This window comes from Tenrec ecaudatus, chromosome 4 (assembly GCF_050624435.1).
Source record: "Tenrec ecaudatus isolate mTenEca1 chromosome 4, mTenEca1.hap1, whole genome shotgun sequence".
Taxonomy (NCBI): domain Eukaryota; kingdom Metazoa; phylum Chordata; class Mammalia; order Afrosoricida; family Tenrecidae; genus Tenrec; species Tenrec ecaudatus.
Genome location: NC_134533.1, coordinates 172,215,130 through 172,228,863, shown reverse-complemented (window position 1 = coordinate 172,228,863; position 13,734 = coordinate 172,215,130). Strand labels below are relative to the sequence as shown.

The 13,734-nt window shown below is 53.7% G+C and overlaps 1 protein-coding gene across 5 annotated transcripts in view; it reads left to right on the top strand.

Annotated features, from left to right (window-relative positions):
• CTDSPL (CTD small phosphatase like) overlaps nucleotides 1–13,734 on the top strand; it is a 141,089-nt gene that overhangs the window by 116,996 nt on the left and 10,359 nt on the right. For all 5 annotated transcript variants that reach the window (XM_075547049.1, XM_075547051.1, XM_075547047.1 and 2 more), the window contains 3 exons: nucleotides 3,208–3,309; nucleotides 6,224–6,280; nucleotides 10,723–10,815. In XM_075547049.1, coding sequence (XP_075403164.1) covers nucleotides 3,208–3,309; nucleotides 6,224–6,280; nucleotides 10,723–10,815 — 252 coding nt within the window. The remainder of the gene's footprint in view (nucleotides 1–3,207; nucleotides 3,310–6,223; nucleotides 6,281–10,722; nucleotides 10,816–13,734) is intronic.

The window sequence follows — 13,734 nt, the reverse complement described above, 5'->3', positions numbered from 1 at the left end:
ATTGTATAATAGAGATTTTAATTAAAGTTTTATTTTGGTTGTAAGCCTGCTGCCTGCTTTATAGCCCAACACAGACTTACCCCCAATCCCCTCTGATCACACCCTGCCTTTTTAGAAAGCTCATCGCATCCTGCCTGCCTTGATAAAACCTTTTGTAATACAAACCATCTCCTTGTGAGTTTCATGTTAAGGTTCTGAGTTTTATAAATCTGTGACCTCGCCCTGTCTGGGACCCCAAATGTCATGCCCCTTATATAAGAAACATGTCACCCTGGTGGCACAGTGGTTAAAGCACCAGCAGTACACACCCCCCAGCTGCTTCATGGGATAAAGATGGGCAGTCTGCTTCCATAAGAATTTGCAGCCTTGGAAACGCTGTGAGACAGTTGTACTCTGTCCTGCAGCGTCGCTATGAGACGGAATCGACTCCATATGATGGATTGGATGGGTGTTTCTTAGTGTCTTAGTGCCAGTGCCACAGAGTAAGGGAGGACTTAGTGATGACTTTTAATTGGCATTTAGTGGCACTGAAGAGCTTGGGGAGAAGTGTTGGATTCCCACCTTCAAGCTCAATAGTTTAAACCCATCACCCACTCAGTTAGGGAACGATGAGGCTGTCTGTTCCCAAAGAGTTTTGCAGCCTCAGAAGCTCTATCTAGGGTCTCGATGCAGGGGTTGAAGGGCTCTTAAGGCTTATTCTTCTGGATGATTCTAGAAGGTAGTGTGTTAGTCCAGGTAGATTAGAGAAACAAATTCATAGATACTCATGTGTATAAGAAAGAGCTTTATATAAAAGAGCAAGAGTATTTTAAGAAGCAGCCCAGTCCAGATCAAGTCCATAAGTCTGATATTAGCTCATATGTCTGATACCAGTCTGTAAAATCCTCTTCAGACTCATACAACACATGCAATGGCACCGAGTGCAGGAAGATCACAGGCCAGTGGGTGGAAAGTCTTGTGGATCCAGTGGTTGTGGAAGCATCTCAGCACTGGCTTCCATCAGCAGAGAACTCCATGTGGCTTGTCCACAGGAATGTCTCCCAGGGAGATGAAGCACAGAGTGTGTGTGTCCCACCTCCAGTGTACCACCTTCGAATGCGGTCATCAAGCATCGACCTGATTGACAGGCTAAACTCCACCCCTTCACTCGTAATAGTCTCAAGTTGGCACCAGATTCTGTAACTACCACAGGTAGAGACCCCAGGTTTGCTAGAGAATGGAGTCCAGATGGCATGTCCCCACAGGTAGCTGCTTCCCAGCCAGTCCCTGTGCTCCCTCCCTGGCCAAGGTGATCCTTGTACTTGCAAATTTACATAACCTGTTGTCTACAAAGATTATATCCATGGTTGAACCAACTAAAGTCCAAAATTAACTTTAAGATCCTGGACTCAGGTTAAACAAGGCCCACCGGGGGATGTCATTTTGTCTTAACTTCTTTGATAACTGAAACTGGCCGTTCCCTGGGGACTGGGGAGAGGTGTTTTCTATGTTTCACAACCCATCCAGAACAGAGCGTGATCTTCTTACCGGATAGGAAAACAGCCCGTTCCCATTGGACCATGAACAGGCCACAAACTAAACTACTCATCTCTAGAATGAGCAAGCGGGAGGTCGGCTGAAGATCTCTAGCATTTCGTTAGCTTCTATGCCCTTTTGATCACAAGATTCGTGTGAGCTACTACAGAAACATCTAAGTCGATTTTTTTTTCGGGCTAGTCCACTCCTTATGGACTAACGTAGAGTGAAAGAACCGCATTTTCTCAGCAGTCGACCCCACTGCCCAAGGGGGTGCCCAAGGAAGGATCCTTGGTGACAAGGAGATGGAGCGCGCCTGCCGTTAATCCAAAGGCCAGTAATCCCATCCCCCAACCACTCCGCAGTCTGCTCCCGCAAAGATGGGCAGGCTCAGACACCCCGAGGGGCAGTGCCGCTCTCACACATGGGGTCGCTGTGAGTCAGAACCGACTCGGTGGCCCTCCATTTGCCTGTGGTTTGGGGTGCAAGGCAGCACATGTACCTGAGTCCGTTTGCTCGCTGTTCTACCGTCAGGGACCGCTTTAGCTTGCACTTTGCTGGTGGGTCTGTAGCATCTCTTCAGTTTTTTAAAAGATGTCAGTCACTAATTAAAAAAAACCCAACTGTGGCTGAAATGTACTTATATGCCACAATGAATTTCAGGCAATTCATGACACTGGAAAATGGGCCTGCCCTAGCTAGCATAGCTGTTACTGTTAAACACTCATTCTTCTGTGGTCCACTTCAGTAAGGGCCATAAACCCAAACCAAACCCACTGCCATCAAGTGCGTCCCGACTCCTGATGGCCTGGAGGACCGAGTAGGACTGCGGCAGAGGGTTTCCAAGATGATAAATCCTCAGGGAAGCAGACTGCCTCATCTTTCTCCCTCAGAGCAGCTGTTGGGTTTGAACCAGCAGCCTAGTGGTTAAGCCGTTCATCACTTAGCCCACTGCACCACCGAGGATGCCAGTAATGAAATACTTACCCACTGTAGTGTAGTGGTTACACACTGGGCTGCAATCCCCACAGTCGGCAGTTCAAACCCACCGCCATCTCCCCAGGAGAAAGACTGGGCTTTCTACTCCTCAAGCGGTTATAGTCGCCGAAGCCCACAGCAGGGGCTCTGAGTCAGCACTGAGTTTGGTTTAGTTGGCCATTCCGTTGATTCCAAGTCAGAGTGACCCTACATAAGGTCTCTGAGGCTGTAAATCTTTATAAGCACAAACAGCCTCATCACTCTCCCTTGGAGCAGCTGATGGATCTGAACCGCCAACCTTGTGGTTAGCAATCCAATCAGTGCTTACCCCACAGCGCCACCAGGGAACTCCTTAGTAATGACAATGGCCACCAAGTATGTCCTAGGAAGAAGGCTGGGTGCCTTGGCTTTATTGAAATTGCTAATAGCAGCTCTCGTAGACGTTGCCATCTCAAGACCATACAAGTGACCGCACTGATTTTCAAACCCAGGCTTGCCCGGTTCCTAGGCCCAGGGCCCTCCTATCAGCCGGGCACTGTAACGCTTGAGGGCGCTGCAAGCCAGTTATTCCGATGGTCCCGAACTTGGCCAGGCGCGTCAACGTTTGGTTTCACTTTCATCCTCATTAACGTAGTTTCCTACCAGGACAGTGATAGGGTCACGGGTTGGACTTCTACATAGAGGTAATGGTGTGTTTTTTTGTTTTCCTTTCAGCCACCAGCTAAATACCTCCTCCCAGAGGTGACGGTGCTCGACTATGGCAAGAAATGTGTGGTCATTGACTTAGATGAGACCTTGGTGCACAGTTCCTTTAAGGTAAATCAACGTTCCAAACATGTAAAAACGTCTCCGTGATCTCCGAGATGTGGTCCCGTTGTATGAGGCGGTGGAGGGGGTGTGAAAATTAGAAAGGAGGAAAGCTTGCGGCTATGAGTCTATGACTGCGCTGTCCATTAAGGAATGCCAGTAACAGTTGCTCATTAGCTCAGGTGAACGTGAGCCGTAGTCATTGAGCATTGACACAATTAGTTTGGAGACTGGGTGCGGCGTGCTTCCCACGGACCGCCCTCCTGGTCACCTAGCGGCAGACTGGAGGCTGTCAACATCCTCACTCCTGGAAAAGGACTTTTCAGGGGCCACAGGGCAATCAGGGCCCCAGGGCACGGCTGCGCCCTTGGCAAGGTACCCCCAGAGCTGTGTGGTTTCTTGGGAGGGGCACAGGGAAGGCACGGCTGGAAGCCGGCCGGCAGCCTGAACATGTTCCCAGACCACGTTTGAAGGATGTCCAGCTCTGAAGAAGGCTTCCAGGGTTACGGCATCGGAACAGCTGCGGCCCTCACCTGTCACTGCTGTCATTAAAGAGGCGGTGAGGGAGGGCTTTTCTTGTCCCTGTGGCTGGATGAGTAGTCACTTGGAGGGTCCCTCATGCTTGGTGGGAGCACCATGGTGGTCAGAGCAGGCAGTCTTCTGTCTCTCCGCCAGAGGGAGCAGGGACCGGAGGGCTTCCACGGTCCCCGCGGGGCCACACTGCTCTGAAGAGAGTTCATTAGCCATCTTCCTATTTCTTGAGATAGCTCACTTCCAGGAGACGATGATTGGGGATGGGGTGGGGGTTAGAAATGGGGCATTGGCACGTTCAGGAAAAGCAGCAGGTGTTTGGGGTTGGATCCTTCAATTCTTTTTGACAGTGGGACTGGGCCACTAGTACCTGGCCAGTTTCACCACCACATTATCATTCCGAGCCCAGTCGGATAGCCTTTCCTCTGTCGTGAGGTGTGAGCAGGACGCGGCCTATGAGAGGGTCTGGGCTTCCCATCAGCTGCAGTCCTCCCCTGTTCTCTGTTCTGGTCCTTCCAGGGATGGTCCCTATGAAGTGCAGCAGTGACCTCATGCCCCAGCTCAGCTCTGCTCAGCCCTGGGGACCACTTCCCTGGAGACAAATTACACAGGGCTTTTACAAGTGCCCCCCTCCCCTGGGGGACGTCCTTCAAAACCAGCCACAGTTGACATCAGAGCATAAAGAGCATCCTCCCAAGCTGCTTTGGGAGTACAGGCAACACTGGCCAGATAGCCCAGGGTGACGGGGGAGGAGGGCTCCCCAACTCCTGAGACAGAGTATTGGTGTCTCCGAGGCTTGCTCAGAGGTCCTGGATGCAGCAAGCTGAAGGGCACACCATCCCCCGATTTCACCTCTCCCCCTTGCCTGCCAACCTTTGCAGGCAGGATAGTCTTTGTTGTGCGAATTTTAATACTCTGAGGATTTCTGGGCCCCCATGAGAATCGAGCTGCCCCATGAAAATGCACACACAGTTTTCTTGCTCTGGTCAGGTAAAAACCTCCCTGTTAGCATCGCCGCCCCTACAGCCGCGTGGGAGAGGAGGCCGAGGGCCGGGTATGCACTTGGAACTGGGGAATGACTTTTCCCTTTCACCTTCTCTATAGAATAGGATTCCACAATCAAATTCCTCATGAGAGTTCCTCCCATCAGTCACTCATTTGGTTTCTTAGCATGTTTCAGTATTTTAGTGGTGACTTTATGAGAGATTAAGCTCCCTCTTGGCCTCCCAGCCTCTGGAGTCTGTTTGCTCTGGTGGTAAGGCTGCCAGGACCCAACAGCATCCACGGAGGTTCAGTGACAAAGGAGGATGTTTGTGTAGGCAGTGCTGAGCAGGCTTCAGCTCAGAGTCTGATCAGAAACCTCCTGATGGAATGCCACCATACCCCAGCCCTGTGGCCACCCCACCCATCCTCCCAGAAACCCCAAAAAGTGCTGCAGGGCTTGGAATCACTGTGGGATCCCACTCGCTACAGCAAGGGAAGAGAGACCCTTCAGCCTACAGAGCAGAACCTGTCTGAGCTTGTGGCCTGTAGCTTCAGACTTCATCTCATATGCGTTGGCAGGGCAGCTCGCTCTGTGTGTCTAAACTAAACTACAAATTGTATCCCACAAGGAGCTATAGCCTATGGACCAGTGGTTCAGACCCTGGGCCCCTCGGCTGCTACCCAAAGGGGCGATAGTTCAAACCCACCAGTTGGTCCTCAGAAGAACGCGGAGTCTGCTTCTGGAAAGATTACAGCCACGGACACACAAACCCCCCCTCACCCCCCCCCCCCCCGGTGAGCTAGTTCTACCCTGCCCTACCTGTTTGCTATGAGTTGAAATGGACTCCACAGCCGAGGGTTGGCTTGGCTTGGCTTGGACATATTGTCAGGAGAGACCAGTTCCTGGAGGAGGACATCATGCTTGGTAAAGTAGAGAGGAAGGCCCTGGACGAGATGGATGGACACAGTGGCTGCAACAATAGGCTCAGGCATAGGGGCAATGGTGGGGATGGTGCAGGACCAGTGCTTCCTGCTGTTGAACTTAGGTAGCTTTGCTAGGACTCAGGTTGACTCCACAGCATCTGACAGCGTGGGCTCTCACCTCTGCCCCCTGGTGGCCAGCGGCAGTTGCTATCTTCCTGGCCAGTTGAAACTGGACTTTATGAGGCGCTCCATCCGGCAAGACTTTGGGCCACGATGCTGAAAATAGGACGTGGTTCAGAACAGAAATAATGCGTCTTCTTGCTTCTACCTATTTTAAGGCGCCAAAGCCTACGCCAACATTCTTCTCCTGAACCGTTTATTTCCATAATCAAAACACGGATCAAGACAGGGCTTGTTCTTGCTAAAATTTCCAATTTCATTTGGTTCTTTCAGACCTATTAATTACCATTTCTTTTCTCTCTAGCCAATTAGTAATGCTGATTTTATTGTTCCGGTTGAAATTGATGGAACGATACACCAGGTAAGCAATTCAGAGCCCCGTCTGAGCTTCCACGAGCAGTTTTTAATAACTTCATTCCCCTTGACCCCTCTCATTAAGGTCCCACGTCAGGAATAGCTCCATTGCTGAAGAAGCCCTGGTGGCAGTGGATGATGAGTTGGACAGCCAACCACAAGGTCAAACACACCAGTCACTCTGAGATCCCATACAGTCCCATGCAGAGTCACAGTTTCGGAAACCCGGGGGGGTCGTCCAGCGGTGTCCTTTGGGGTGGCTCGGAGTGGGAATCGACCCAGTAGCCATGAGTTTGATTTGGTTTGTTCCTGGGTTCAAAGGAAGCTGGGTTTTTTACAGTGGTTTCCTGCTTTTTCTTGTCTCCCCTTCACCCAGATGAATTTATCTTATACTGAGTTGATAAGGAAAACTGCACTGTCTGCAATTAGTAGATGTGGGTGCAGCGTTAAGGACTTCTCTGATGTGATGCAGTTTTCCATATCCCTCCCCCACCCCCCATGCCCCCGGCCCAGCTGGATGATCTAATTAACCTGTTCCCATCATTGCTTTTGAAGACTGCCCTGGTGGGGACAGGAGACCCTGCCATGGGTCACCCACCTCTGGGGGTCCCTGGTAAAAGGGGCCCACTTTAGATGGGCGCAGCAGCACGCTGATCTTGTCACTATAAGGAGTCTTCAACGAAAAACCAACTGCTAAGGAGAGGTGGGGAGCACGGGGTGCGTTTGGGGCTCATCATGGTCAGTGATGAGGCCATCATCAGTTGGCAGGCATCTTCACTCCTTCTGACCTTCCCCTTTCTTATCTGTGCAAAGTTCCTCCAGAATGGCCCGTAGTAAACAGCTGTCAGGACATGGGCGAGGAGGGTACAGAGTGGGAGGGCTTGTGATGGGAGCAGCTTCCTGCTTGGCCCCAAGGCCGTAAAGGAAGAGTCTCTGGCCTGAATGGTATTCACATTCCAAGAAGAAAAATCTCTTTGGGTCCTTAAGCCACAGACAGGATGTTTTCTCTTTATTACTGATGACAGTTCTCCCTCTCTGGCTCTTGAGTACAGAGTGTCTGAGCTGGGCGAGGCATTGGGCGTCGGCTGGCCCAGCCGACTCTGTGTTCAGATGGGGAAAGAGGCTGGGCCAGGGGTGTGTGTGTGAGGACTGGGTCAAAGTTTGCAATGGAAAGAACTAAAATGAGCATCCCAGGCCTGGCCCTTGCCCAGGGCGCTTCTCCTGGATCCCTGAGGCCCTCCTGGCCTCTGCCCTGCCCTGTCCTTCCTACAGCCCTGTTTTTCCAGAGGCCCTGCCAGCAAGCAGTTCCTGGGAATAGCGGCCCTGCTCCTAGCCATGCCACACTTCGTGCTTTTAAAAGCCACCAGGGAGCCGAAGCAGTGGGCACTGGGGCATTTAACATTTGCGAAAGCATCTGAATTAACTCAGCATCTGAGCAGCAATTAAGCTTCTGCGTTTACTACCTTGGCTCTTGTTGCAGAAGCTTGTAATGAGACAGAAAAGAGCTGCCCGATGGCATAACGAGAATGAGGAGAGACAAGACCCCTTCTCAAACACCCCTCACGTGGCTGTGAGCCCACTGGGGCTAGCCCTTTCTCGTAGGAGCCACCCCAGTGCCTCCCCTAGCTGTTCAGTGATTCACCTGACCACAGGTCCCCCTAAGGCCCCAGGACTGTGGGTTAGAAACCTCTCCTGAGGGAATGGAGCCATGGGTACCAAGAGCAGGAGGACCAAGGCCCTGGCGAAGGCCGTGGCCTCGTTCAAGTAATCCAGGATAGGCTGTGCAGGTCCCAATGGGCCTATTCTCGGTTACTTGCATGGGGACGCGGGCCTGGACCCCGACCTTCCTCTCCGCCAGAGGCGTCTGCGCCAGAGTTCTCGAATCAGTCCCCCGAGTGGTCAGGAACTGGTCCTTGCCCTTTGCACAAAGCCAACATTGCTTCTCTAAGCGATGTTCCCAGGGAGGCAGACCCATGGTACGCCTGCCTCCCCTCGGCTGAGACTTCCCAATGGTCCTCCATGTCTGGAGCAGCGCTGACACCCAGGAGGCTCATGGGAAGAGCAGGGAGCTTGGAGCTGCTGCCCTCATCCTCCCAGCTTCCTGGAGCAGTGTTGGCAGCCCCCAAGGCTGTCTCACCCCTCTGGCCCACCACTCTCTTGGGGCCACAGACCCAGCTCCACTCACTTTCAGATTGCTGGGACCCTCCACAATGCCCAGGCTTTTCTGAGTGCCTGCCTCGGGCAGGTCCGTTCTATGTAGGGTTTCACCCTGGGCAGCACATCCTCCAAGTGGCACAGAGCCCCAGGCAGCTTCCCCACTGGCGGCAATCCTCTGCTTCTCCTCATCTCCTGCAGGATGAGACCCAACCTGTTCCCTCTGCCACGCAAGGCTCTTGGTGGGCTCACCCCAGCCTGCTCCTCGCATGCCTCTTCCTACTCCTTGCCCTCTCCCTGCACCCCTCTTCTGCTACAATCACACAGGGCTGGGGCCATCCTCTAACATCCCCAAATCTTCCAGACCCCGTGCTCTTATGGTGACTTCTGCTTGGGGGCTGGCTGCTTCTCATCCTCAGGTATCTAGCAAGCTCTTCTTTTTCCTCCCAAGGCCAAGGCCCAAAGTTGCTGTGTTAGACCGGGTTGACTAGAGAAACAAATCCAGAGACACTCATGTGCCTATAGGAAAGAGCTTTATATCAAAGAGCAATTGTATATTAAGAAAATATCCCAGCCCAATGCAGATCAAGCCCATAAGTCTAATACTAGCCCATATGTTCGATACAGGTCCATAAATTCCTCTTCAGACTCACACAACACATGCCGTGACACCAAATGCAGGAAGATCACAGGCCAGTGGGTAGAAAGGCTTGATCCAGTGGTGATGGAAGCATCTCCAGGGCTCTGGCTGCCATCAGTGTGGCTTCATGTGGCTTGTCAACAGGAATGTGAAGCAGAGAGAGTATGTGTGTGTCCCACCTCCAGGGAGGAAGACAGGAGTTCCCAGAATCCTCAAGACCACGCCCATGAGGAGGGATCAACCAGGCTGTAACCTGATTGACAGGCTAGACTCCACCCCTTCACTCAAGTTGACAGGAGATTAAGTAACTGCCCCAGTTACCCTTTATGATTCCCTTCTGTTGAGAGGGAAGTTCATTGTCTTTAAAGTATCCTCGACTGTGCTTTTCATTAGGTCCCTGGGTTGGCACCAGCAGTTCGCACCCTGCTGCTAACCCAAAGGTTGGTGGCTCAGCTCCACTTGACAATGCTGCGGAAGAAAGGCCTGTCCGTCTACTTCCGTGGAGTTGTGTGCTTCCTCACTAATACGTGTGAGGACGCTAGGAGTTCCATGTCAACCCGGTGCCTGAGGTTGATGACGTTGATTGTGCCGTGTGTGTGTGTGTGTGTGTGTGTGTGTGTGTGTGAGTCAGGTGTTTCTGCTAACGTGGCTGTGTTGTGTTCATCTCTACAACTCCCTTCAGGCGGAGCACAGAGCCAGCGCTCAGTAAATATGAATTGTGTTGAATTTTAACAAGTTGGATTTATTTTAGGGAAGTGGCTGATTTCTGTTGGGATTTATTCAAGTCGTCGTTAGTTCTTGCCTCCTCCCCCTGCCTCTGTCTTCCCCCGCCAGCAGCACTGCCTTCGCCCCCCCATCCCCACACGTTTTCCTCAGACACCCCAGCTTCCCAGTGGGAGCCCCAGTGTGGGCTGCAGCCTGGCTTCCTCACTGTGGCCTCTCCTGGCTCAAAGGCTGTGTGGAAGGAGGCTGCTCTCAGTTCTATTCTGCCCCCAGACTCCTCCCCGTGGCTGTTTACAGGGGGGTAGGGGTAGGACGGTGGGAGGGGGCTGGAGGTGGCAGGCCTGGGAGCAGGCAGCTTCCCCTCATGTAAAAGCCTGTCTCTGTTTCACACCCGAGCATGGTACCCTCAGTGATGCCAAGTAGACAGCTTCCCAGGCCGACCCGGAAGACATTCCCTGCCGCTTTGCTGGGCCTAAGCTTCCACCCCAGGTCATGCTTATGGGGAAGTGGTCTGGTGAGTCTAGAAGCAGGAGTGATCCCCAACAGTCAACAGTGGGGTGGACCCAGATCTGGGGAAGGAGAGCCCTCAGATGTCGGCATGTGTCTGCAGGAGGGCTGGCTCAGAGCAGGGCCCAGAACCCTTTTGTAGTCATTGAGTTGTTTCAAACAAACAGCACAGCCCTCGCTCTCTGGGATGCTGAGAGGCCTCAGACCTTCCTTCTGTCCATCCTCATCCTCCTCTGCCCCCCTCAGAGGATGCCTGCACTAAACTCAGATGGAGGGGGGCGCTGTCAGACCAGGGTCTAGCCTGAGGGTGCCCATCTGGCTTCAGCCCCCCTCCACACGGGACCCCTGCAAGCCACCTGCAGATCGGGTGCTGGCGGCGCCCTGGCACAGCCGTGACAACGGGCGCGCTGTCCCTGCTGTTGCAGGTGTACGTGCTGAAGCGGCCGCACGTGGACGAGTTCCTGCAGAGGATGGGGCAGCTTTTCGAGTGCGTGCTCTTCACCGCCAGCTTGGCCAAGGTGAGTCCTACTCCCGGCCCTCCAGCCTCGCCCCCACCCACTCCCTGTCAGGCAGCTCTTGGAGAAGGTGGGGGAAGTGGTTTCTATGGTGACAGGTTCCCACCCCAGATGGGATGGTTGCAGGCCACATGCATGGGCGACAGCCTGAAAGGCTTCAGGTTTCCATGGCAACGGAGGAGTATGGAGAACAAGTGTTCCCTGCAGCTGCGAGCTTGCACAGCCTCCTGGAGCGAGGTCGCCCCGAGGGCCAGGAGATCACAGACATGAGAGGACAAGGGTTGTTGGACAGCAGACACGTGGGTGCGCCTCATTCCTGGGCTGGCAGCCCGAGCCTCCAGGGAAGCTCCCCCAACGTGAGCACTATGGGCTGACCTCCCATGCAGGCAGACGGAGCATGAGCTGTGCGAGGTGGGGGGTGGGGTGGGAGAAGGGGCTGGAGGGCGTGCGTGCGTGGTGTCTCTGGCCGCAGAGCCCTGGGGCTCCAGCACAGCTGGCTCACAGCGAGCATCCACATGGCTCCTTGCTCACCACGTGCTCTTTGGTGGTGTTTGACAAAGTGTGGTTTTGTGGCCCCTCAGCTCCCTCGTATGAACCTGCACCCCCACCCCCAGCTTCTGTCTTCACTGGCCCTGTTTGACCCCAGCAAGTGGTTGTATAGGGAAACTAGCAGGTTCACAGTCCCTCATGTGGTCACTGGTACAGCAAGGTGCCTGTGCTGTGTGCAGGGCAGAGGGGAGGCTGGTCAGGGCTACCCCTCAGATTCGGGCTCTGGTGGGTCTGATACCATCCATAGGTTGGCAGCAGCCATGGGCCCCTACACGGCTTCCTCAGGTATGGCTCCCTGGTGCTCGCCCACTCTCCCGGCAAGTGCGGGCACTCGGGTTCCAGGTTCTCAGCCATGCCCCCATGCCAGCAGGGCACCCCTGAGTCAGGTCTGTCTCTTTGAGGACCCCCCCTCCCCACCTGCCTGCACAGCACACTGGCTGCCTCATGACCAGGCCCTCACATATGGGTCCGCCCAGAGGGAATGCAAAACCTGGGCCCTACTTTTGCCAACTGAAAAGGGGATGTGGCCTCCTGGAAGACCCAGTCTCCCCTGATGGGTGTCTTGCAAACGGTTGGTACCCAGACTAATTATACCGGTAGCATCCACAGCTCCTCTGCCAGTGCTCGGGCATGCTGTGGGGCCCGAAGTGACCGCCAGGTCAGATAACAAACAAGACGAGTGTGCTGGGGCCGGTGGACTGAGCTGCTTTTTCTCTGGCCGCATTGAAAGCACACTCCTTCCCTGGCATCGGTCCCCCAACCCTCACTTGAACATCCTCCTCCGGCCACTCCAGACCTGTGCTCACTGCTGCCCCCGCTGGTGACCTAATCCAAACCTAGTGCAGCCCTGCAGCCCCCTCCAGCCTGGTGAGCCATACGGGTGGCCACTCCCAGGTCCTTGGCTCTGGGCTCAGCTCCCAGGCTGGCAGCGTGGATTAGTGGGCCTCAGTACACTCCACCCAGGGGCCTGCGGGAACTCCAGGCTGACAGTCGGGGCCCTTCACTCAGCAAGCCAAAACACATGTACCTACTGTGCTCATGCAGAGCTCACACATGGATCGAGGCACTTGTGGGACCAGAATGGGAATACTGCGCGGTTTAAAATCAGGAAAGGTGTGTGTCAGGGTTGTATCCCCTCACCCTACTTACTCCATCTCTGTGTGGAGCAAGTCATCAGAGCAATTGGATTCCATGAAGAAGAAGAATGCAGTATCAGGACTGGAAGAAGTTGATGAACGACTGGCAGTATGCAGATGACACAACCTTGCTTGCTGAAACTGAGGAGGACTTGAAACACTTGCTGATGGAGGTCAAGGATGGCAGCCTTCAGTGTGGATCACAATTCAATGGAAAGAAAACTGAAATCCTCACAACTGGACCAGTCGGTAACTTCATGATAGCTGGAGGACAGGTTGAAGTGGTCAAGGGTTTCATCCTGCTTGGATCCACAATCCATGCTCATGGAGACAGCAGCCAAGAGGTCAAAGGACACATTGCATTTGGTAAGTGTGCCACACAGAACTCTTTGAGAGCATTGGAAAGCAAGGCTGTTACTTTGAGGACTAAGGTACCCCTGACCCAAGGCATGGCCTTTTCAACTGCCTCATGAACACCTGAAAGCTGGACATTGAATAAGCAAGACGAATCAATGTGTTAGCGTCGCGGGGCTGGAGAAGCATATCGAAAGAACTGTGAAATGCCGAAAGAATCCGCAAATCTGCCTTTGAACAAGTCCGGCCAGAGGGCTCCTTAAAGTCAGGATGGTGAGACTTACTCGCACGCACTTTGGACACGTTGTTAGGAAAAGCAGTCCCTGGCGAAGGACATCGTGCTTGACAAAGTGGAGGGGCAGCGAAACAGGAGCCCTCAAGGAGATGGACTGACACTGTGGCTGCCTCGATGGGCTCAAGCTTGGGAGCCACGGCAGGCACCGGACCGTGCAGTGTTTCGTTCTGTTGTGCACGGGATTACTGTGGGTCAGAATCAGCTCAGTGGCAGCTCACAACTGCGTGCTGGGCACTGTCCAAGGCTGGGGGCCAACAAAGAGAAGCTTACGTTCCTCACAATCACCTGGAGACTGTGGCTCTCAGCTGAAGTGCTCCCCTGAAGGCTGTGTGGCCCTAGTGGTGGCGAGTGTAGACAAACTCATCACCTCTCCCATCTAGAATCAGTTCGTGGCCTCATCTGCAGGAAACCACAGTGCCCAGAGCCCTCCTCCTACTTGTCCTTGGGGTACTGCCTCTCATCATGTCCCTGAGGTGGGAGGACTGTCCCCTGGACCTAGGGCTGCCATGCATAGTCTGGTAGTCCTCAGTAGGCAGTTGTGCTGGCATATTCTCTGCACCAGGATCTGCTGCCCTTGCCAACACCACC